Source organism: Drosophila innubila, chromosome X (assembly GCF_004354385.1).
Source record: "Drosophila innubila isolate TH190305 chromosome X, UK_Dinn_1.0, whole genome shotgun sequence".
NCBI lineage: Eukaryota > Metazoa > Arthropoda > Insecta > Diptera > Drosophilidae > Drosophila > Drosophila innubila.
Window position 1 is genome coordinate 18,949,022 of NC_047626.1, and position 26,480 is coordinate 18,975,501.

The window sequence follows — 26,480 nt, forward strand, 5'->3', positions numbered from 1 at the left end:
TTTTTTACCATTTTTTTTTAAATTAAATTTGCAATAGTTTTATCTAATTTCGAATTTTAAATTTTCATCAAATTATTAATTTATTGCAAAGTTATTTTATTTAGAAATTTACATTCTAAGTGAATGAATTACCATTTATCAGTGTGACCTCACGCGACCAATAAAGCGTTCTAAATAAAACTGATACAGTATTTATTATATATACCATCTGGTAATGGCAACTTGCTCCTCACTTAACATTAGTTAAAAAGTTGGCGACAGTGATCACTTCTACACAAACGCGTCGCGTTGCAAAAATGTGCTAAAAATTTCGCTCAGCTGTCGTAAGGGCTGGCTAAATATATCGATACTAATCGCGCAATGTATTGGCAATGTTATTTGGTCACTGTTAAAAACATATGCACATTAAATATACAGTTTTTGAAAACTCAATTAATGAATCTCAACATGCTTTAACTAAACACGAAATTAACCACTTCTATCAAAACAGCTGCTATTATTTTTTCAAAATAAATATAAGAAATTCGGTAAGACTTAAATGTCTTAACTTAACACTACTACGGAGCAGCTGTTGTTAACAGCGTCAGCTTGAATTGTCTGCGCAACAATCAGGTGTTGCTCAGAATGCTTTAAAAGCTCTGGAAACTATATTTTCTGGCGGGTATTTAATTGAAAGTCGACATATACTTTTGAATTTGCAAAGAAAAATGAAACTAAAGCTATTAATAAATACTTTGACCCATAAATATTTTGACCCAATTTTTTTTCGTTTCAACTGGAAAAATCATTAACTTCTATTCAATTTCACCATGATCTTAACATTTATGGTATTTATTATTTTACTCATGAAATAATCATTATTTTTTAGCAAAAAAGTAAAACTTAAGAAATAATCATTATTTTTGAGCAAAACAAATAAAATTCGTTACATAATGATTTTTTCTTGAGTTTTATAATAAAACTTATAATGATTACAGTCCTTGTTTTGAGCCCCTGGCAATTACCAATTCAACTTATAAAAGTAAACATTATAAAGTTCTTAATAATTTTTAAAAAATCTTTAACAAGAATCAAATAATTGGAGATGGTCACACTGCATAACATTCAATATTTCAAACATGCTAAGATTTTGTTGATAGGAAATGTATGTGGCCTGCTATTAAAAACATGGCAAAATAATCTTAAATTAAATTAAATTTGTTTTCCTAGCTTGATTAATGAAAAATTTATATAGAAGAAATAAAATCTCATTTAATGACATCACTCCCTTTGAAAAAATATAGTGACCTGCGCACTTAAATGCAATTTATCCATTGACTTATAATATTGATAGCATTGTATTATTAACAGCTTTAAGACAATTAAAAGTGAAATATATAAATATATTTAATAAATAAAAAAAACATTACAAAGTTTACGTATAATTTTATTTAAAAAATTATCTAGATCTATTTAAACTGAAATAATCGTTCGTGAACTATTAAACAATTGAACAGAGCATCAGTGCTGCCCACTTTTTAGAAGAAAAAATAGCTGTTTCTGGCTAGAAAGCATTTAAATTTAGTTTAACGTGCACTTTTGCTTAGTTTTCAAAAAAATATTTATAGCAAAACTTATAGCCAGATTTCCGGCTAATAGCAATTTTTAAATTTTTCTCGCAGTCGAATTTTGAAAAATCCAGAGCTAGCTATAAAATGGCTCAGTTCGCAACAGTCGAGCAGAATAACAGTTTTGTTCATATAAAATGCAAGTTCCAAAAATAGCACAATTAACATTTCGCTAAAATGGTGATAGCATTAGAAATCGTACTTAGCTTGACTGTTTGCCAATAAATATTAACTTCACTAGCAATCATTTTGATTATATTTTTTGAGTAATTTTAACAATCGCTGATGCTTTTTGCAGAAAGAGAGCGAATAACCAACAAATTTAAGTTCATCGCCTCTTAACCTTACAGTCTTCTTGCTGTTAAACTCAGTTGGAGCTGCAGTAATAACAGAGTTCGTTCGACTGAATTGTTCCGTTCATAAATGACTGAACGAGTTCAATAGTTCGTTTTAGTGACCGGCTCAACTGAACTTATTCTGAACGAAACGACACAACTCTATTCAGTTCATTTTCGGTTTTTGTACGCAGCGGAGTTACTCATATGTCAGTTTCGAGGCGTTCGACACAAAAATTAAAAACTAATTTATAGTTAAAGACGCGCTGCAAACAACATACATATGTAAGCTGCTATAAACAACAATAAAAAAAACAAGTACACTTGAAGCAAAAAGCGTCAACAAAGTGATTACGAATTTGTATGTTGTCAATGCATTTTGTCTCTGTAAATATATGCGTTTTTTTTAAATCATCCTTTTTTTTTGGTTGTTGTTGTGTAGCTGCTGACTCTATTTTTTGTTGGTTTTATTTGTTTATTAAAGTGCAAAATGTGTGGTGCATATTGTAATTGCGTGCAATTCCTTTGTGTTGTTGTTTTTGATTTGTTGTTTTTTTGTTGCGAACGCGTCATCGTTTAGTTGAGAAAATACGCCAAAAAACGGCACAAAGTTTGCGCTCGATTTGGTTTATAGGTATTTGTGGTGTGCGTGTATGTCAATGTTTGTTAGTGTGTGTAAATGCCTGAGTGTGTGTGTGTGTTTTATTAAATGGTGGTAGCTGTTGAACAAATTGATTAATTGCAAGCTGCGTTCTGTCGGTGTATATTTGCTGTTTAGTTTTATAAACAAAAATTTGCAAAAACCGCCAAAAGGCGAATGATCTCAGTTGGCAGCAGCAGCAGCGTCAGCAGCGGCGTCAGCGTCAAAGAAAGTGCGGCCTAGTCTGTGTGCGTGTGTGTGTCTGTGTGCAAAGCAAAAGGCAAAAAAAACCAAGCCCAATGTATGCATGTGTGCGTGTATTTATTTGTTGCTGCTGCTGCTGATGTTTAACGGGCGCCGCATGGCGCATAGCAAAAGTGAAATTTCTACTCGGTTTCTTTATTATTTAAATTAAAAAAAAAAAAAAAAACAATTTTGTTGTGTGCTGCTGTTGCCATTCTTTGTGCGGAGATATGTATAATTTGCATTGTTGTTATTGTTATTGTCGTTGTTGTTTCAGTCACACTGTCACACTGGCAACGCCTCTTCTCTGCTCTGCTTTTGCCATTCAAAATTGTTGCGGTCTTTTTTATCAACGTTATCAGCGGAAACATTTGCCGCACCCCGCTTGACCTTATTCCACACACACACTCACACGCACACAGTGCGTCGTTCTCTTTATGCACTGCAATCCGCCCTCTGACGTCGCGTCATCATCTGCAGCAGTGCCCGCCCATTTAGCTTTTTTCTAGATAGATTTTAAAATTGAACATGCCCTATACGAAAATGTATTCCAACAATTTTGAAATCCATGCATTTCATTTCTCTATATAGTTTAGAGCTACTTTTGAAAAATAAATCAGGACAAATATGTAAAAATAGTACGCAAAATCAAAATAATGTCGACCTTTCTATTTTAAGGTAAGAGGTAAGTTTTTGGCGAACTTGAGGTCTGTTTTTATTGTCAATTGACACTATTAACAACAAAAACGATTCAGCTGAAAAAAATGCACAAGCCAAATATAAATACTTTTCAAATAATAACCAGGCTTATTCCTGATATGTATACCAGCCAAAAATCCACTTGAATATATAGGACAAAAACCAAGACTTTTAAGTAAAAAAAACTGTTGGACTTTAAGTGAATGCTCATTTAAATTTGCCTTAAAAAACAGCTAACTACGCGATTTCATTAAAATATGCCAATATTTAAATATTATTAAATTGTATTTTTTTCAGTTTCTAGCTACTTTCTAGCTTTCTAGCTAAATTGGCAACACTGATCTCACTTGATTTTTTTTTCTATTAGTTTACACTTTGTCGCGTCCATCGTTCATCATCCGCTTTACGTATTTTTGCACTGACTCATTCTCTTGCTATGCGCATTCCATATTCACATTTTTCTACTCTCGCTCTCCAGCTAACTCTCTTAAGTTATAAGCTCTTAGCTCTATCACTATATACTTTATTGAATTAAGAGCATCATCAGCTCACTATAAAACTTCGATTATCAGCTTAACTCGTTCGATCATTCTTTGTCCCCTCCCATTGCCCTCACAGCCACATTTCAAGCCGCCCCCGCAATGAATCTCTGTTCTATTCGTGACATTTTTACCATATTTATTTATCTGTACCCGGAACTTTGAAAAGTCGAGCGTTTTGGATTACACTTATTAAATTATCTCACAGCTGTCATTTCCCAGTTTATTTAAACTTGCCCAAAAATATTTTAAATTGTTCAATAGGCAAATAACTATAAAATGATCAGACAATCATATAGTGATCGTTCTTATCAGCACAAGAATACTTATTAATAAGTGATAGTTCAGTTCAATGTCCTTATCTAAGGAATAGCATTACTCATGCCCAGAAGCTAAACTATAACAATTATAAATGTTTTTTTGTCAGTCATTTCCGAAATAAAACTATAGACGTGCATAGCCTGTATCCAAGAAATCGCTCAGGTATTTAACCTTTTCCAGATTTTCGGATAGCTTATGACAAGTTTATCTTATGGGAAATATGTTGTATATACGTATATAATCCTGTACAGGAGCCTTTTACCATAACGACTTCTGCTTGCAAAAAATATAATCGTACAGAACGAGGAGTTTCTTTTCAAAGATTGGGCTGACTACAGGGTATCTTTAAGTTGAGTTGAGTCTATCATGCCCCATAGTAACCTCACTAATAGCTTGAAGACTGTGCCAAAAAAAATGCGTTTCGAGATGCAATTTATTGATTTTAAATTTTCTTATCACGCTTTTCTCGACTTTGTTTCGATTAATGTTTTTTTAAATCATGTGGATTGTTTATTTTTTATTATTTTGAAATTTGAGGTTCCACTTCAGGTCTCGTGATATGCGTTAATATGTTGTTGTTGCATTATTTTGGGCCAATTTTCGGTTTTCCATTTTGTATTCTAGTGCTAACAAAAAAAACAACAACAATTGCTAATTTAAATATTTCGCATCTATTGTGTGTCCCTCTTTCGCTCTCGTTCGCAATGATGTGAGAAGGAATGTAAATGCTGAAATCAACAATAATGATAGTTATAATGATTGTTTATAATAATGATGATGATGACACAATTTTCATATTGTATTTTTTCGCCGTTTCTTCTGCTTCTTTTAAGTAAGCTACACTTTAACGTTGTGCATGTCACTTCTTCCAAAGATTCCAAAGCTCTCTTCACTCTCTATCTCTTTCTCTCCTGTTGTTGCCATCTTTCAAGCCATTTTAGTGTGCGCCGAAGCAGCATTAGCCTAATTTATAGTCATCAAGCTGCGATTTGTGCCAATTTATTGACTTCGTCTTCCTCATTGTACTTCTCTGGGCATCAAACTGACAGCGCCGACCCTATAAAAATGAATAGAAACCCAGTTAACTCTAAAATGAACAACAGCTTGATTGTTTCCTGAACGTATAACTGTCTAAAGACCAGGTAAAGAAAAACTCATTTAGACTTTTCGCACATAGTTGCTGGAAAGCAGTTAAAAGTCAAGACTAATACTATGTACTTTAAAATGATATCTTCCAGTGAATTTTTTTTTTGTCTGATAAAGAAATGCAAGCAAAAATTCAGACTTTCATTTCTGGATCACGAGTCTAGAATTTTAGCACGATTGGATCGACAATACGGCTATTCGAAGATTTAATACTCTTGCTTTAAGTTCCCAAACTCATACTAAATCATCAAGAATGCTTAATGAAATTTTAGATAGAAATGAATTAAAGATATTTTTTTTAATATATTTTAGGTAAATTTTTTAAGATAAAGTTGGATCACAACTTGTTGCTTGTTAAATAGAACGAAATTTAATTTAAGCATTACTTCTTAGTTAAATTTTGCACTTTTAAGTGAAGCTAAATCAGAATTTATTTTAAAGTTACATTTTTAAATTTAATAGATTTTCTTAAGGATCGTCTAGCTGAATCTGTGGAATTTCCTCCTTAAAAGCCTTTCCCATAAGATCTTGTCTGAATGAAAATTCAGACTTGCTTAGTTTCAGAGTTGCCACCAAATTGATTTTAAGATCGTGTTTAGAAAGTGTATTGTAAGATAATAAACATGTATAATCTCTAGTTGTATTTGGCACGTCTATTTCTGCTTATCTATCGGAGAGATCTTTAGCTTTTGTTCTCTCTCTATCTCTCTCATTCGCTCTCTTTCAGCTGTTGACTAGCTTTTAATTAAAGTTTTCCTTCTCTTGGTGCTTTGACTGGCAACACTTCCCACGCTTGTAACTTGTGGTGTGAATTTCACGTTATCTTTAGGGCCAAATTCGTCTTGTTGGAAGGCACATTTTTTGGGCCTACACTCGCCTTGAACTTGGCCAACAAACAAACATGTGCGTAGAAAGTTGGACGACAAACGATGAAACCAGTTTTTCATCCATTCCAAAAATGCCTCTATAAATAGCGACAATGATGCAAAAGATGAGCAAATGTCGTACATACGAGTATGCCAAGTGTGAATAGTTCAAAAATGGCACATGAAACCAACAACAACAATAACAGCAACAGCAACTGGTAGCAACAACTACAATCGAAAGAACTCGACTGTAATAGACCCTGTACTTTGGCCTGATGTTGAGTAAAATTGTTTATTCAATTATTTTTGAGTTTATTATTTAATCGTTATAAAATAAAGGACATATTTTCAATTTATGTTTGTGTAGAAAGAAATATCACAAGTTAGGTTTCAAAAACTTGCGAAGTTGTTTATAAAATAGTTGTATGGATCAAAGAAAATTCAAAATTAAAAGACAATTAAGAAAATACAATTATTATCATTAAGATATAATCATTTTCACTGTAAATAAGACTTTTTATTTAATTAAACAATTATTATTTTGTATTATTATAAATGAAACCAAGATTGAACCAAGACTTTGAGTTCCAAGGTGTTTTAAATCGAAATAAAAACTTCGTTTTGATTATGTTATTTTTTTTCTTTCTTAGTACCAAGACAATTGACTAACTTTATATACTCTTAATGGATCTGCCACGCCTTTTGCTGACTGTTACGCACATTTCCTATTTCGATAAACCTAACTAACCCTTGGTTCTTGTTGTTTACAGGGCAAAAGACGAAAGCAACAATTTTTTATGAATTGTTGAAGCTCGTAGCTGTTTAGCATAAACTGTGCATTGTTTTCACTATTGTTGTTGTTGTTGCTGTTGTTGTTACTGTAGCTTTTGGGCTGCTACTTGACATTGAAAGTCGCCGCGCTGCCTGCGTCGCATCGCTGCGCATCAAAACACGCGACTGCGCAGCTGGCAGCACGAATTCGCCGCAAAAAAAAACATTTGCCGTGAGTCACGCGCATTCAGCGACTTTACTAACTTTTTTTTCTCCCTCTGCCCTCTTTCTCACTGTTTCCATGATTGTCTGCTTCTTAACATTTTTTTTTTTTTTTTCAAATTTTTGTTTTGTCACAACTGAGTGCACAGAGAAGGCAAAAAAAAAAACAAAAAATAAATACACAAATAAAAAAAAAAACGCAGAACGTTAGCAGTTAACAGTTAACAAAACGCAAAGGCAAAAAGCAAAACGAGAAACATTTTCATGTTGATCTTCTGGTTCTAATTCTTGTTGTTTTTCTTGTTCCCGATATACATATGTAGTTGTTGTTGCTCTTTTCGCTGTTGTACGCACTGTCAACTGTGCCCCCAATGTGTGTTTAAAGGTGAATGCGGTGTAAGGGGCACATTTATAATGGAATGCAAAAAATGAAAGAAGAATAAAGTCTGAAAGAGTTATAAAATGAAATAAAAATTAATATGCTACTTAACCAGTTTTCAAATGTCTAAGCGCCGTCTATAGGTCAAGCTAGCTGGGGAATTCAATAAAGCTCATAAACAGTAGAAATAATACAAAATCAAGACTCGTATCTAGCTGGGTTAAGCCGGCATTGCCCGAGCCATATACAATTTTCTCAAAATGTTTCCAATTTCTTTTTATCCTCTTTGATGATCCGTTAAGGCAAATTTTTCTGATTTCCAAACGCATAACAATAACTCTAATTTTTCGTTTTAATTGATATATTTGAGTCCAAATTTATTGACATATGTATAACCTGGAATACATTTTCTGTCTTATAAGGTATTTGGATGGAAATCGACTAAATATTTTACTTTTAAATCAAATAAAAAAAACAATCAAGTATTGCTTTTTATTTTGTTTTTCGTATTTTTTGTATCTGAAATCAGTTTTAATTAAATTTTTAAACTAAAAAATATGTGAAAATGGCTTTCATTTTCAGTTTTATTAAAAACACTAGGGATTTAGTCAAAAAGATTAAAAAATAAAACCAGAAATTATTTTTTATTTTATAAATTATTATTTTGACTTTACAATCGATATAGGGTGTTGATAGTTTGACTGTATACCCTATTTGGGCTTATTTAGTTTTTTTTTTTTTTTCAATTTGATCGCTGAGACTACAGTTGACCCAAAGTAAGAAGTTTTGTTTTATATGCTGTATGTCTGATTAATCTATAAACGCATCTATATGAAGGTTCTCCAACTCAGCTAAGAGATTTAACATATTCTTATTCTATGGGGGTCAGAGATGAATACAACTTAATTGGCAAAAAGATGGTAATCTGTCTGGCACTAAAAAAAGCAAAAACAAAACGTTATACACAGTTAGGAAAGTGCTCTCATCATAAGGATGATTAACAGGTGGGCGTGTCAAAATGCCACTAATGGATGACAGACGCATTCTCCCCTTTCTCATAATCAGACACAACATGCAGCTGCTTGTCCAAACCTCTCAGTTAACTAATGAATGCATTTTTGTCCATACTCTTCTTGGGACTGTGATAAATTCACACAGAAAATCGCTGAAAGGAAAAAATAACCATTGTCGACAAAGGTTCATCAAAGTTCTTAGACGAAGGCATACATAAACTTTAAATACCCTCTGACTGTTTTATTATTAAATTGTTTTTGTACTGAAATATTTTGAATTTGGTTTATATACGAATTTTTGTAAAAAACCGACTAAACACCTTTAAATGATAATGGTACTTACCTATTTAATTATTATTAACTATAAACAGTTCACACAACAATTTAAATAAATCGATTAAATAAAAATAAAGATTATATAATTTTAATAATTTAAAGTTGAAAAAAGAAAATAAAAATTTTCAATTGAAATTATATTATTTTAAAAGTCCTAGATTCATTTGTTATGAAAATTGTATAATTTTCGTATCTTTTGATTAAATTATTAAAATCTAACTAAACGTTACTTTATCACTGTAATATCTGCTGATCTTAAAAGCATTAGCTTTCAAATATCTGTATGTTTATGACGTTGAACCGATTTTGAACCGGTTCGTTGACTTAACATGAGAATGCTGTAAGACTGCACAGAAAATTGTGCTCGCATATTCAATGCGTATGATGAAGAATTGAGCTTGACTAAATAAACATACATCGGAATGTGCTTCTGTGTATTGTTGTTGGTGCACATTGCATTTAAGATGTTAATGGATCCATTCCCTTGTCTTCCACCTACACACGGCTGCTCTTTGGCTACCCCTATATCAACATAATGCGGTTTATTGAACTTAATCTTGGCGGAAGTTAAGAAAACGTCGTGCTTCTTTTGGCGTGTGTGGAGTGCAACGTTGTTATTGTTGTTGCTGCTGTTGCTGCTATTTTTCTTTCTTTCTGCTTTTTTTTTGCTACTATTACTAGTGTTGTAAATATTGTAAATGGCGCAGCGAAATAAAATGCAGCTCCAAAGCGTTGAGTTCACGTCGTTAAGAAAAAGCCCACTGGCAATTGTCAAATAGAAACAAAGACAAACCAAGAGAAAACGGTGTAAAAATAATAACAAACACTAGAGAAAAATACATTTAAAAAAAAAGGAAATTTCAAATGTTATTGTGTTTTTTGTTTCCTTTTTTTTTTGAGGCGTGGCATGTAGTAAATGACAAAATGCTGTTATTATGCTTCAAACCAAATGTTCAAACTTGTCGTGTTGCAACAACTTGACAGATCACTGGAAATCGCAACAGTTGCTTAGACTATATTTCCGATACTTAATCAATGAACAAAAAAAAAATTAATTGTAAAAATCAAGTTTTTCTTTATTAAAGTAAAACTTTAATTGGAATTAAGGCCTGTTAAGTGGAAAATTGTAGCGATTTATTCATTTATTTTCAACTCGATCACGTTTTCAAAGATTTAAAAGTTTTTATCGATATCAAAATCGTATACGATAGTTGCTATATTAACAAATTTAAAATTTCTTTTTGAACTTCTTGTGACTAAAAAATGAGTCGAAGCAAGAAACAAAAGTGAAATAAAATGTTGGAAACACTTTAACTCGAATACTTATTTAGTATTTGATTTGGAAATGTTGAAATCACTTTATAAATTAAACAACACTTTGTTGAGTCAAAAACAAAATAATCGATTTTACAATCAGTTCAATTGACGCGTGCTACAAATTTGTTACCTGTAACTAAGTATTGAATTGCGTCAAGGTTATAATCAGCTACAAATTGCAACACCACAAACAACAACAGTTAGCAAAATCGCATGCTTTAAATGAAACTGAGTTAAAAATAAAAGCCATTAATTTAACAGTTAGCTTAACTTGCGAACGCAACTAACAAACCAAAACAGTTGAGGAATGAAAATAGCTAAAAAAAAAAAATCAGCTAAAAGAAGTTAGTATCATGGTCACGCACACAACTCGCGGCGAGACGCGGCAACTTGAGGCGAATTGAGCTAAAGAAAATGTTGGAATTGCTAGGCATTTGGTCAGGCTAGAAACGACGCGTCGCGACGCTTAAAAGAGTTGCCAAAGGCACCTCAACTTTGTCTTAAAAGTTGACTGCACTTTGTGGCATCATCAACATAAACTTACAACTTGCAACTTACTCTTGGAGCGCGTTCAACTGACCCTGGGGGTGGTTGCATGCTTCTGAACACCTTCAACTCTTATAAGCTGCCTCCCCCCCCACCCCGGTTACGCTCGAGCGACCCGCACACTAAGTGTAAGTGACGTCATCCGTGCAACCACCAAAAACAGCAACGAAAATAAATAAAATAAAATTGTATGAAAAGTAACTTGAAAAGAATATTTACACACGCGTTTTTTTTTTTGAGCATTCGAAATTATGAGCAATAAATATGCGGTTATCTAATTGAGCTGCAGCAAATAGTATGTGTACATAAAGTTCTTCATATAAATATACTAGTCTGTAGATTCAATTACCCAGAGAGAATTGCAAAGAAAAAAAAACTTCATAAATTGCCAAAAACAACAACATGGAAAATAACAAAAGCGAACAACTAGAATTAAAATTGTTGACTTGGTTAGCCAAAATCTGTTTAAAATCAATTTCTAGCAAATAAATATCATTTGGCCGGGTCGATATTTGGCTAGTCGTTTTCAATATTATGGCAAACACAAGAAGGCCCCAGAATGTGTAGAATTACACATTAAGAACGAAGTTGGAATGCGCTTTCTTACAGCGAAATCGTTTATTTTTAAAAATTTATTCAGTACAATTCCAATATATTTTTTCTTTGTTATATCAGCTTATTTACATTCCAAGCTAATAAAATTTATATGTAGAAATAATATAAATAAATGTAAATAAACTAGCTCTTTCTTATCATGAGGCTTTAATATAAATAATATAAATAAAACCAGTCGATACCCAGACTATAGGAATACTTGTTACATACTTTTAGCAGCTTATATTGCTCTAAAAATTAAAAAAGCCATTCCAGCAGTTTTGTTTAATCGATCTTGATGCTATTAAGTAGGATAGTATATAGTAATTATAATAATATCTGTTAGTCTCTGAGATATAGACGCTGAAACAGACGGATAGACAGATAGGCGGACATTGCCGGACATTGCTATACAATATACCAATTTAGTTTTTTTTTAAGTAACGTGTATAAATGACTATTGAACCAGTTCTTTTATTAAATTATAGTATATAATCAAATATCCATTTTCATTGCAAACCAAACATGTCGAAAATATCAATGTAGGTGAAAAAAGGTCAAAGATCTGTTGGGTTGGAAACTATGCTGGTTACTTTCTGTTCTTTCTAACCTAACATCCTAATGGTAATACTTAAATAACTATATATATAGAAAGTCAAAATCTACTTAAGATATCTTATGCTCACTGGCAACTTCTCTTACCAAACATGATGATTATATCAAAGTACTCGCATCTGTTGATTTTGGAATAGAATTAGTTTGGACAGATTATAGTGTCTATCTGACTGTCTGTCTGTTTGTCTGTCAGCATGCCACAATGACGTCATCAGATGCGATACAGTTTTTCCTGCGTACGGTAAAAATTAATTTCCGCAAACAAACAAATGGCAAAAATAGAGTTCTGCTCAGTTGTGTTCTTCTTTTTTGTTCTGCGTATGATGAAAAGCGAACGCGCAACACACGCAGACATCAGACAAACAAAATGTTGGGAAAATAGCTTTTCTTTTGTTTAGAAATTAGCGCAGTAGTTTTGTATATTTCAATGTTGTGAATTTTTTTTTTTTTTTGCTTTTCTTGTATTTTTTCTGGTTTTTTTTTTTTGGACTGCCCCCCCACAAACAAATTTGCAATTCGGTTTTTTCGATTATTCTCTAGTTGTTTTTTTTTTTTTTTAAACATTTAAAATAATGCCTGTCCTAAAAATATGTGAGCCACATGATTTTGTCATTGTTGTTGCTTATAAAATTGTTTATTATGCTTATTAAAATGTTATAAAGCTGGGAAACTGTCTCGTTAATAAAACCACCAAAAAAATATGCTTTATGTACATTGTTTTTTAATTTTTGGCCTGACCTCGAACTGCAACCAAAAACATTGGCCCTGTTCCAAATAATCAGCATAATTTGGTCGTTTTCTAATAAAGTTAAATTTAAACGAATCAAAGTAAAGAAACATTTCGCAAGACTAGCCATATGATATTATATTAATTGACCATTTCTTTGGATAAATATATTCGCAACTTAATCAAAGCAACTTGTTTGTTGGCCATAAAAAATACACCCAAAAGTTAAGCATAAATTCTCTATAGAAAATAATTCAACTGCAATATGTCGTGTGTCCTTTAAGATCAAAAGGAAACACTCAAAGCATTTAGATTATGATAATAATCATAATTCACAGAATAGATTGAATTTTAAAAGTTATAGAAATGTTAATACATACTAGAAGAATAATAGTACTTTTATTCATATCAAATCGAATAACTTAGTAACAGTTCACGTTAATATAATCCTTTAAATAAATTAGCTCAAGAAAGTTATTTCAGCATTCAATATTAGCAATTTAATAAAAAAAAATATTTCTAGAATTATAGACTTGATGTTTGACTAAGCATTAAAATAACAATTAACATTTAAAAAATTCAAATTTTGTAGTGACTAGTGCGATAAATTATAAGTAACATAATACTTGCAGCATTGGGAATCATGAAATAAAATAAATTAAAAATAAATTTTAAAAAAATTTAAAAAAAATTAATAAAATTCAAAGAAATCAATAAAAAAGTCAGCTCCAAACAGAATAATAATTTAAATATGCTGCGTTAGTTTTGGGTCTAATGTCAAATGCAAACAGTTCTTAAAGCTCAAAAAAGGCTCTTTTTATAATAAAATACTTTTAGTTCTATTAATACTTATAAACCGTGGGCAGACAACAAAAAAAAAAAGAATATAAAAGCAATAAAAAAATATCGTTGTGCTAAGAAAAGTTAATCAAAAATTGATTTCATTAGCCTGTAATTGCATTTGAACTGAGCATATGTGTGTGTTTGAATAGGTTGTATGTGTGTGTGTGTGTGTGTGTGTGTGTGTGTGGGTTGTGTGTGAGTCAATGAGTGTGCCGGCGCCTCGTGTTTTGCTGCAACTTTTCAATTTAAATTTCACGCTGCGTATGAGTAACTTGCAATCTTGGCTAAAAATATTACCTTTTGTTGTGGTAAATTGCTGTTGTTGCTGCTTGTACATTGTTGTAGTTATATATAGAGATAATGGACAGTATCGTGGCATATCAATCACTTGTACTGGTGCTATAAATGCTAATTGTTTTTTTTTTTTTACATAGTTTACCAACTTTTTAGTCGAATTTATAATATATTCCTTAGTTAGCTAAAAGATTGCTTTATATATGATCTATTCTAATATTTACCATATAATTGTTTTAGGAATTGATCATTAATTGAGTGAGTTATTCGTATGAAATAATTATAAAACTATATCTCTGTATAATTAATGCTGAGTATTTGGAACTACCTAAGCTCTCTATTGAAAGTAGATAAAAAGAAATTTATATTTTTATGTTATGGTATGTATCAGGCAAAATAAGGCATATCTGATCATATAAATTATATATATTTCTGGTAATCAGCAATTAAAGAATCAATTTAGTCCTATTTATCAGTTTGTTTGTATACAACCAACTAAATTTTGTATGTAAATAGATTCCCCTGTACCAAAAACGCAGAGCAAGTTTGTTTTTCATTTTTGAGAACTCCTTAAAAAATTCGAAAGATTTAATTTTAGGCTTTTAATTTAAATTAAAAATCTTACAATGCTTTGTATCGCTGATTAGAAAACTCATCATGATTGCATACTTAACACAAAAGATAATAAAGAAACTATTTTTCGTAGTGTGAAGCAGGAAAATGGACAATAATAAAAGGGACCAAATAAAAATATTTGGCATATATTTTAGTATTAACTTTTTTTTCCATATTATGTTATATATATGCTCATGGTTCTTAGAACAAGTTAAAAATAAAACATTCAAGATTCATTACGCTTACCTATATTTAAATATAGAAAAACATCCTGTACTGTTTATTATGACTTGTTTTTGCTTTTAATTTTTTTCTATTTGGTTAGAGTATTTTTGTGTCTACTTGATGAAGTTTGTGGCTCTTTCGACACAATGTGCTTTTTTTTTGTTATTGTTGTTTTTGGTATGACTCTTAATTCAATTGAGAGTCGGCTCAGTTGGGCGTGGGAGTTTTTTTTGTTTTTTTGTTTTGCTAATTTTCCTTTTGTGTTGGTTTTTTCTTCTATTTTCTGTTTGTTTCAAGTCTATTGATTGACGCGCTCGTTTGGCGCGATTACTCATACGCCGCGTGGCACTCAACGAGTTGCTTATTCTTGTTGCTGCTGCTGTTGTTGTTGTTGTACTTGTTGCGCATGTTATTTTATTTGACAGCTGCTGTTTTGTTGTTTTCAATTCCATTAAGAAACAACATTGCAACCGAAACGATACTCATCTTATGGGGCAACAACCACAAGCAACAAACAATTCAAGTTCACTTGCTTCAAATCTTGCGTTACATTGCATTCATTGTACAGATCTATATGAATATATTTCTGGGTCAGTTGCGGTTACCAATACTGCCACACTCTTGGCTTCTCATATTTTTGCTTTTTCAATGCGGTTTTGTTATTTTGGCCGAACAAATATCACTTGTCGGTTAGAGATTCGAATATCAATATAGAATATATATTGCGGTTAGTAGCTGCTGTGATTACGTATGAGTACTTTTTATCTTACTATGATTCATACCAATATGACAAATATTGTACTCAGCAATTAATGCATGTTTACAATTATCATTCATATGTTGGCGTGAAAAATTCGCTTCATTCTTATGAATATTTTTCAATTTGATGAGTGAGTCAATTCATTCAATTATGCAAAATGTGATTAAAATACAATTCGAAGAATCAATAAATCGAAAAAGATACGCTTTAGGCTCGTTAAAAGGTTAATCGAATTATGTATTATGCATAAGAAACGAGCATTCATCATGATATTAATGATCTTTGTAATTATTTGTTTTCCCTCTCAGTTTTTAATATCAAATTTGATCGTTTGCGAATATTTTGGCAGCAATCCAAATTGCCACGTGGCCATGTGTACAATTTTGGCTATATGTGTGTGTCACCTTTAGGTTATTTTTTCTTTATTTTTTATGCCAATGCGTCTCTCAATACGTAATTTCACGCCTTAATTTATTGCAATCGATGACGGCGACGCGTCGGTCACAAAAGGCTAATTGCGAATGGCGGCTACAAATGGCAACAACAACTACAACAATTGGCCGTCCTAAGCGTCATTTTGGCCAACTCTGCATTATGCTACCCGTATGTAATTTTTTTTTATACTGTTGTTGTTGTTGTTGCTGTAGTTTTTCCCCCTCATTTTATTTTCTTATTGCTATTTGCCCGTTTTGCCGTGTGTAAAAAGTTCATTCAACCTTTGTTTTTATGCTTCATTTGTCGATTTGCGCGCCAAGTGGCCAAAGAAAAAAGCAAAGCTTTTTATGCACTAACAACGAACAATAACAACAACAATTAAAGCAGTAGCAGCAACAACAACAGCAATAAGCAGCAGTCAGTTAACTGTTGTTATAACATAAGCCAAATGCGTAATAACAATATATGAACTATCCACTATTCACACACCCTACAACGAACTTTTCCATAGAAACCAAGCTATCATCAAATTTTAACGCAAATATAATTGCATTGATTTTAAGTTTGAGCTGATAATAAAGTGACAAAAGAAGATATTGACCTTTTATTACCTCTTAAAATCTATCGAAGGAAGTGAAAATTAAAGAAAAATGTGATTATGGAAAGAAGAAAACTCTGTGGATTGCTTGGTTTAAAAATTATTAAAAAATATAAGTATTGGAATTACTAAAATAACCCAGACTAACTAAATTAAATTTCAATATTATACCTTAAATTGTTCATTCTTTTAAATTTCTATCAGATACATATTTTTTTAAATTTTATTAACTTGATTTTTCCTTAGTTTATTTATTTTAAGTCTTGGTGTCAGAATTATGTAAATAAAGTGAGAACGGAGGACCGACCCCTATTCAAATAGATGACTATTGCTAAGTAGACTACAAAGGTTTAAACATCGAATTTCGATATTATTCAAAATGAGTTGAGAATTTAAGATTTGTGACGCTTTAATAATGTGACCATGGAGAACACAACAATGTAAATGAACTGATATTGAATGATAACGTATTAAATGTGAGAACTGCATTTGAAAACTGCGACTTATGAACAATAGGGTGTTTTATATTTTTATGTGAAATGACCATGGAGGACACATGGAGGTGCAAATGAAGTTTTATTAAAAGCAAAGGTGTTAAAAGGGATTTATTAAAAGCAAATTTATAAAGTGTGACTTAAAGTGAAGTGACCATGGAGGACATCATAAATAATAACAAATGCATATAGAAAATGATATTAAGCTTATTAATGATATAAGTGTAAATAAAGTTTAAATTAAAAGAGAAAGTCTTTTATAAATAGCAGTACGATTAAAGTTACAATGGAGGACTGTATATGACTTGAATTTATTATCACAAAACCTTTTTAAAATTTTCAGATGTCGTTTTTATAATTTGAACGAACTTAAAAATATTTGAATGCAGAATGAATTAAAATGCCAAATAATGATTAAAATGACATTCCACTTGAAAATCGGTTCATTTTTGTTCAACTTATGACAGTTTAAAGTTGGTCAGACTGCGGATTTAGCCACTTTACAAGTCAAAATTTTTGTTCAATTTCACATGATTTTTTACAAAAAAATTAAAGGTCCCAGAATCAAGTTTAGAGTATTCTTTTACACTAATTACGATATAAGGAGTTGATTAAAAGTGAAAACTTGAGATTTAAAATTTTTAATTTTCGAAATTTCTAAGGGGGGACCCTTAGCATCGAAATCGAATCTTGGTCGAAAATAATTAAATTTTCGAAATGAACAAAAATTGAATACAGAATGAATGAAGAGGCCAAATCATGATCAAAATGACATTCCGTTTGAAAATCTATTCAGTTTTGATCAAGTTATGACAGTAGGAAGTTGGACAACTCTTTGAGCTAGCAACTTTACCACAACCGTACCGGAACTAACAAGAAAATATGATATTTTTGTTGTAAATTTGCATTTATGTTGCAAAGTTGAAAAAGCATAAATTGATGTGTTAAAAAATCTAGTTAAACATAAATGTGGTGGAAAGAGGCTATAAATATGTAAGACTATTCTTGAACCCAGTCTGCTGTTCATTATAGGCAAGTGCCACAGTGTAATGTACTCTATAAAAGGCGCATATGTTTTAAGTTATGAAACACAACGCAGCGGGGCAAGTCAATAGCCCGACATGTGTGACTATAGACCCGGGAGTTGGTCTGGAACTGGCAGTGCAGTGAGACTGGGACTGAGACTGGGACCGAACTCGGGCCTTATATGGTTCAATTGTTGAACGGTTGAATGACTTGAGAGACTTGTCAGCCTGACGGTCGCCAGCTATTTTAGCCATGGCCCAAAACAGGAAGACTAATCGAAAATAGCCAACCAAAATGTTTTTCAACCCTTTTCATTTCTCTTGCTTGCAGTTGAACGACAGCAACAACAACAACAACAACAACTCCCCTGCTGCCAGAGAAAGCGAACGAGCCGAGTGAACGAGAAACAGGCAGAGAGAGAGAGAGAGAGCGAGAGAGTAAAAGAGAGAGCGGAAGAGCTTATAGTGTGTGAGCCATTGAGAGTGCCTAATAAATCCGCTTAGTAATCGAGAATTCGAGCAATCGAGAGTCCTCCCCCCCAATCAAGATGAGCAAGAAACCGACAGCCGGGCCGGCGCTGCACAAGGTCATCATGGTGGGCAGCGGAGGCGTTGGCAAATCGGCCCTCACATTGCAGTTCATGTATGATGAATTTGTGGAGGACTACGAGCCCACCAAGGCCGATAGCTATAGGAAAAAGGTGAGTTACAAAACTTGTACACCATATTTTCGTTTATTTGACAATTGACTTTTCAATAGGTTGTGCTCGATGGCGAGGAAGTACAAATAGATATACTAGACACAGCCGGCCAGGAGGATTATGCAGCCATCAGAGATAATTATTTTCGCAGCGGCGAGGGTTTCCTCTGTGTCTTCTCAATCACAGACGATGAAAGCTTCCAGGCCACCCAGGAATTTAGGTGAGTTGCCATCGTCATAGCAATTTCCATCTCCATCTCCATCGCTGTCTCTGTTTCTGTTTCTGTCTCCTATTCTGTCTCTGTCATGTTTCGAGTATGTCAAGTGAGTGCCAGTCATGCTGTCAAGTGTTGTCTACCTGCTGAATATGTCACCTGCAGATTCCCTTTAGCTTTAGCTGCTTTTGCTCAAGTGCCACTCTGTGGCACTGTGACTCTGCAGCACAACTCACTAATTAGTCGAAGCCGCGGCTTTAACTTTAATTGTGTGTTTTGTGGTGCAAAAAGCTAATGAATTGTTAAAGTAGCTCAAATTAGGCGATGACTGTAATATATTTACATATATGAGAACCTTTTAACATGAGAAACAGTTAAACAACAGATCTTTTAATAATTTACAATATTTTGCATTTGAATTTAATTATTTGTTTCCTATTGTTCAAGTAGAAAGATTACTCACAAATTACTACACTAGTCGCTACATTTAATTGCATTAATGTAAATTTATTCATATTACTAATATTATTTTACTCATAAGATGTTCAAAATTACTTGTTGAATCATATTATGTACTTTGATTTGAATTAAGAAAACTAAATTTTTTGAATATCGCTTTTTTGACTTAAAATTCTTAGAAAATTCAAATAAAAATCATTTGTAAACTATTCTTCATTCTATCATAGTTAAACCTACTTTAGTAAGGCATAGTTAAGATATTAAAACTGGACTTACAGAGCTCATCGAGGTCTTTTCGTTACTTTCGGCAAATCAGCGCCCAGATATGCGACATCTAATAATTAGAATAAAACTATCGAACAGAAATAGAAGATCTAATTTAATAGATTTCAAAATAATTTTTCTTTTCGTTATTTTCGGCAAATTGGCGACTAGATATACGAATTCTAATATTGAGAATACAACTATCGATAAGAAATGGTAAAAATAATTGAATAGATTTCTAAAGAAATTTTGTAGCAATATCTGACGAATTTACATTATTGATATTGGACATTTAGAGAATTTATTTTATTTAGCTTGCCTATTCTTTCCACCCCTATTAACTGTAACTGTTGCCTGTAGGCGTTGTCCATGTTTTGAGGTCTAAAACAACCCTATATATTTAGAGCCTTTACGTTCACTTTGACCTTAGTCAGTTTAGTGGGGGACGAACCTTAAAAACATAAACTGGAAAACGAGTATGCGAAACATAAACTGGAAAACGAGTAAGCGAATTGAGGTGATATGGTGTGGGGGGTATTCTAACAATTATGAAGTGTGACTGGGTGTGGTTAAGTTAGTTGTTGACTGGTCTAATATTGATGTTACTGCCAAGACGAGTGTGTTGACAGGTCGTGAGTCACGCGATTTGCAATTTGATAAGACAGTTGCGCGCTTATCAAACATGAGCAGTTATTTACAATGCTATTCTCTCTATCTCCATCCCTTTATCTTGCAGAGAACAAATATTGCGGGTGAAAAATGATGAGAGCATACCGTTCCTGCTGGTGGGTAACAAATGCGATCTGAATGACAAACGCAAGGTACCGCTTAGCGAGTGCCAATTGAGGGCACAACAGTGGTCGGTGCCCTATGTGGAGACCTCGGCCAAGACACGCGAGAATGTGGACAAGGTAAGTGCGGGGATGTTTGGCCAATTGAGGGAGTATTATTTTTAGTTTGGTCAGCGCCCTAGAATGCAACAAACTATCGATACAACAATACTATCGATAAGTAGATCAGTGTGATGAATAAATCTGTCAAGATCATTGCTGCCAACTATCAATTTGAAATTCTGACACAAAAAAAATATATATAAAATATAGAAATAGTAAAAAAAAAATTGTGAAATTTATTTTTTTTTTTTTAATATTTATGTAAAATACCAGTGTTATAGATTCGATTGATAATTAATTCTTTTTATGTGTCACTATGATCTTTAACAATCACGGCTTCAACAAATTTGAAGTTCATCGTGTTTCAATAAAATGCTGGTTTTCAAAATCTTTTAACATTCAGTTAATGTGATAAAATTTCCTTGATTTACAACTAAAAAATCATAAATAAAGATGCATATTTTTTCATCGATAATAAAAATGTTTTAATAAATTATCACAGAAGTGAAAAAAGGACAGATTTAAAAATGAAAATAAAAGAGCAAATCTATCTGGAAAAATGATAATTTGGCAGCACTGCTTAAGATTCTTATCACTTGACTGTAGAGTTGTATCAAATCGATCGATCAAATAATATTAATTAAAATTGTGTACTGAAATTAGGATTAAATTAAAATCAATTTATGGTTTCTTCTGTTTCGTATGGTAATTTGTTATAAACAAATGGAGACTTTATTAATACCATGGTATGACCACAGCGTCCCTTAAAATAACTCAGTCTAACGAACGAATTATATTGCGATTGATATCTATTCACTGAACGAACTATATGGGGTCTTACACTGAACGAACTTTATAGGATTAGTCCACTGAACGAACTATTTGGGATATATTCACTGAACGAACGAACTATATGAAAGATTAGTTCGTTCAACAAAAATTTAACCACTGAACTAAATCCTTCAATTGAACAACGATGAACAACTCTACTTGACTGCCTATCGCTAGTTTATCGATAGTTGCGCAGCTCTAGCAGGGAGAGAAGACTTTTCTTCCCACTCTCTCTCTTCCTCTCTTCTCTCTGTATTTCTCTCCCTCTTTTAATGCCACCATGGACAAATATATAATGCAAAACATTTGCAGAGACATTTTGAAGGCTCTTCATCAATTGGCTAAAGCAAGCACAAAAAACAAAAAAAGAAACAATTATTATACAATGATTTTTAAACAGAAATCAGAAAACGAAATGCAAAAATTTGTTGCACACACGTTCTTTTCTCTATTAGTTTTGATATCATCTTGATTTCTTTATTTTTCATATATATTTTTTATTGTTTCTGTCAATTTTAGTGTGTTTTTGTATTTTGCGATTACCGTGCACAGTAATCAGCGGCAACAACAACTACAACAACAAGAAATACTTACAACAACAATATGCCAAAATAATTTGACTCACATTTAAGCTTTTCGTTTTCCTTAACTTTGACTTAATTTTGAAGTGCTTTAACGACACACCTTCAACATTCTTATCAAATGCTGTTTTATTTTTCTGTCTTTCACTTTTTCCCTGCAAATCTCTTGCCAAATAGTTTACAGGTATTGTTGTTTTGGCACAACAACAACAACATGAATCACACTTACACTTATCACACATTTTTGTAGTACGTTTATGCCATGAACTTTTCGCAAAAAATATCACTTTCAAACGAGTAGAATTACAAGTTCAAGGGGAAACTGTTTAAATGATAACTTATTTAAAGTTTATGTTAACATTTTCCAGACAGCTTTCATCTATTATTTAAAGGGGAAAACGATATTAAGCGTTAAAATAGTCAATATAAAATGGCACTGTTAATTAAATTAAATTTACTATTTCATTACTATTGCTCAGTGTAGGTTATATTTATATCTACGTGCGATTACTCAAAAATTTCCATTAAATAAGCTTTAAATAACCTAGTTCGATTTTAATGTGTAAGATAATTTCAAATACAGAGTCTGTGAGATTTTTTGAGTTATATTCATTAAAAGCACTGTATTTTATACTAAAGGTTGAATTTCAACAGATCGTTTCTGCACATTTTAAATCAAATAAAATAAACCTCTCTAAAAATACCAAGGTAGTTTTCTCAAAACCGATTAAGTTATTATTGGTTTATATTTTAAGAATGGGTTTACTTATCTTAAGGCTAATTTAACCCCTATCAATAAAATTTTAACTCTCTCAAATCCCATTAAAGGGTTGAATTTTTTTTAAAATACCTAAAGTATATGTGTGATTTAATATTTTACAAATATGTTACATAATTTCTTTACATTTTATAATGTTAGTACTTATTTGCTTTAGAAAAGGGACCATTATTCAATTCATTACATTGGTCTGTTTTTTGATTAGGGCTATAATAGATGTAGCAGCATTTACATAAAACTCCCTTCGTGTTATTTATTAAATAGAGGTTTCCCGAACATTACAAAGCATAGTCTACCTTATAGAGCACAAATCGTATTATCAATATTATAATCGCTATCGTTGTCGTTTATCAATGTTGTGTTCGTAACGCTGCTTGACTGAACAACAAATCAGTTAATAATTATAATTTTAAGTATATTGTCTAATTAATTGTCATCTATTGTTTTACTTTTTTATTTAATTATTTATTGAATTATGTGTTTGTAGTGGCAGCGCATTGTCACGCTCTTTTCACACAAGAACACCAACCAGCCCTGAATATCAACTGAACTACTGTGTTAAGAAACTAATTTGCATTTTCAAAACTTTATCTTTATAACTTAAAATATATATATATATAAATATACGCAAATTTATATATATGTATGTACATGTATATTTTATTCCCATCACAATTGCAGGTATTTTTTGATTTGATGCGCGAAATAAGATCACGAAAAACCGAAGATTCGAAAGCCACGAGCGGGCGTGCTAAAGATAGATGCAAGAAGCGGAGACTTAAGTGTACCCTACTTTAGGCATTAGGTGCATAAACAAAATCAATTTTTTGAAAATACAAAAAAAAAAAAAATACCACACACTAATTCTACTTATATAATACCCTCGTATTTCCCTTTAACTACATATCTTGCCCTCTTTCGCTTTGGCTTTTTGCAACACTAATATCCACTTTAGTTTGAAAAATATTCTTTATTTATTTCCTTACACTCTTATTATTTTATTATCGGTTTGAGTGCCGTTTGTTTTGGCATTTTATTTATTTATTACATTTGTTATGTAATGTTTGCTTTTGACTTGATTTATATCTTTGCAAACACCTCAAAACACAACAAAAAAATACCAATACCAACAGCATCATTAACAAGTAAAACAACATTAACAAATTGTAGACTAACCTCAGCTCTGATAACAAATAATCTCTGCATGTCATATCATATTCTATTATATTTTGATACATACTAAACATGTATACTAAATGCATATAAAAAGCTTCAGTTGTTTGACCAATTTAATTATATATTCTGATATGATATTTCATGACCCTGTCTCATCATTCTCTTAAATTTAAATCCATTTTGTAGCATTAAAAACTTAAAAAAAAATGTATATAATTCAAGTTTCAGGGAACTTTTTGAAATTAATAGTCGAATACTATTTATATTTAGTTTGAAAATTAGGTGTCAGTTTATGAATAAATTGATAAAAATTGAAAAAAAAAAAAAAAATTAATGTATAGATAAAGTAAACATTTGAAAAGCACATTTTTAAAGTTTTAAATCTAAAAGCAATGTATAATCCAAATTATTCTAAGATAAGGTATTTAAAATCTATTAATTTTTAACTGGGGCGCATTTCTAGCTGATCAGTTCCAATATGATTGAATATTTTTATATGATAAATGAACGGTATAGAATCTACAACATGAGTGTCTTCTTCTATAATAAATATTTAAAAGTATGGTCACAGTATTCAATAATTTTATCTAACAAATTGTAATATTTACTTCCTTATTGTAGTTTAAAGCTTTATGTAACTTTGTCAAATTTTTTGCTTAACACTTTGCAGCACTAACAAATAAAATACAAATAAAATTTATCAAAAGAAAGAAGACTTTATATGCTATACTACAGTTTGTTTTATTAAATAAGTCTCATTTTAATTAAATTTAATTAAACTAAATATAATGAATCAAATTCAACCGAATTGATGTGTAGAAAATCAGTTACAGTACTTAGTTTTTGCTTTAACTGGCCCTTTAGTCGAAAATTCCATTAGAGAGTTTCCAAAATAAAACTTACAGAGCTGCCAACTTGTTTCAAAGTGCATATCAGAGCTATGCAAACTTTTAATTTGACTAGAGTAGATGACATTCACTGAAACTGACAAAAAATTAAATATTCCGAAAATTACACCCACATACATATGTACATACACATGCACACACACTTACACACACACATGCACACAGTTGAGTAATGTAATTGATTTAAATATACTTAGCACATTATGTACTTACTTAATTATGCCATCTTAAGGGCATATTCTTATACATATAATTAAATCTTTTTTTTTTATAACTTTTTATTAATTTGGTTTGGCGCTCGTAATTTAATTTTAGTTTGAGTTTGTTTTTATTGAATTTTTTTGATATATTTTTAAAATTACTTTTATGGTGTATGAAACTTTTTGCTTTCGGTTTTTAGCCATTTTCCAAATTATGTAACTATAGAAACAGTTTAACCCACAAACCAAATTGATTTTGAATAATTCAAGACATTTGATTAATCTCATGTTTATTCTTGTTCAGGTATTTTTCGATCTAATCAGGGATATATCATCACGTAAAAAACAACGTCAGATGGACGTGAAAGAGCCGACAAAGCCTTCTCCATGCTGCCAATTGTTGTAAGCATCCAAGAACGACAACAACAGTAACAACAACAGGAGACAAAATGAACAACAACAACAACAACAGACCGCAAGCCGCAAGCAACAGCAGTAAAACAGCAACAACAACAGAAAGAACAACAATTGAGCGTTATGTTAATATTTACAAAAAAAAAAAGCAAACAAGCAACAATTAAAAACAACAACAAAAATTGTATCAAAATTATTTGCAACATTTCAACGATTATTAAAATTAAATAAATTATGAATTATATGTAATATACATAAATCTATATATATATATATAAATAAATATATTAACAACAAGCAACTATTATTTAGGTAATAGCAACAGCAAAACCAACCAGCAAAGCACAGCGCCAGCTTTTAATTAATAATTTATCGATATTTTCTTTGCTTCGCTACAAATGCAAACAAACATACACACATTCATATATACATGCAAATATAGTGATACTTCGTTACAGTGGATATTGTAAGCGGTATCAGCTTAAGCGAAGTTACACTGTATTTTTTGAAAGATTTCAGATCTTTATTTTTTTTATTATGATCATTATTATTATTATTTTTTTTCGTGTATAAAGTAATAGCAAAATGTTAAACAATAAATAAAAACGAAAATAAAATATACATACTGAAAAGCTTTTTATAAATATTATATATACAATACAATACATAAATATTTAGTTAAAAATATAATTGTAAAATGCAGCTGTAGGTCGAAAATAAAACCAAATTTAAAAACAACTCCAAACTTAAATTAATAACTATTAAAAAAAAGAAAACTTCACAATTCTTATGCAATTTTTGTAATTTTCTAAATAAATAAAAAACAATATAAAACAAAACAAACTTATTTAAAGCT

General features: G+C 31.4%; 1 protein-coding gene across 3 annotated transcripts; it reads left to right on the top strand.

The window, feature by feature from the left end:
- The first annotated feature begins 2,076 nt into the window (after positions 1-2,076).
- Positions 2,077-25,723, top strand: LOC117794147 (ras-related protein Ral-a). 3 transcript variants are annotated; one of them, XM_034634652.1, is made up of 6 exons: positions 2,077-2,227; positions 18,537-18,906; positions 18,966-19,126; positions 20,580-20,754; positions 23,608-23,731; positions 25,515-25,633. In XM_034634652.1, the coding sequence occupies exons 2-5, from the start codon at positions 18,754-18,756 to the stop codon at positions 23,722-23,724; spliced, it is 606 nt and encodes a 201-aa protein (XP_034490543.1). In that variant the 5' UTR covers positions 2,077-2,227; positions 18,537-18,753; the 3' UTR covers positions 23,725-23,731; positions 25,515-25,633. The 3 variants fall into 3 exon arrangements, with proteins under 3 accessions (XP_034490543.1, XP_034490544.1, XP_034490545.1); XM_034634653.1 differs by having other exon boundaries at positions 2,078-2,303; XM_034634654.1 differs by lacking the exon at positions 23,608-23,731 and having other exon boundaries at positions 2,078-2,227; positions 25,515-25,723.
- The last annotated feature ends 757 nt before the right edge of the window (positions 25,724-26,480 follow it).

Bases quoted from the DNA above. Each gene is read 5' to 3' on its own strand.
- LOC117794147 (XM_034634652.1), top strand. From the start codon at position 18,754: ATGAGCAAGAAACCGACAGCCGGGCCGGCGCTGCACAAGGTCATCATG. The intron at 18,907-18,965 runs GTGAGTTACAAA...ACTTTTCAATAG, and splicing joins CCGATAGCTATAGGAAAAAG to GTTGTGCTCGATGGCGAGGA. The intron at 20,755-23,607 runs GTAAGTGCGGGG...TCACAATTGCAG, and splicing joins CACGCGAGAATGTGGACAAG to GTATTTTTTGATTTGATGCG.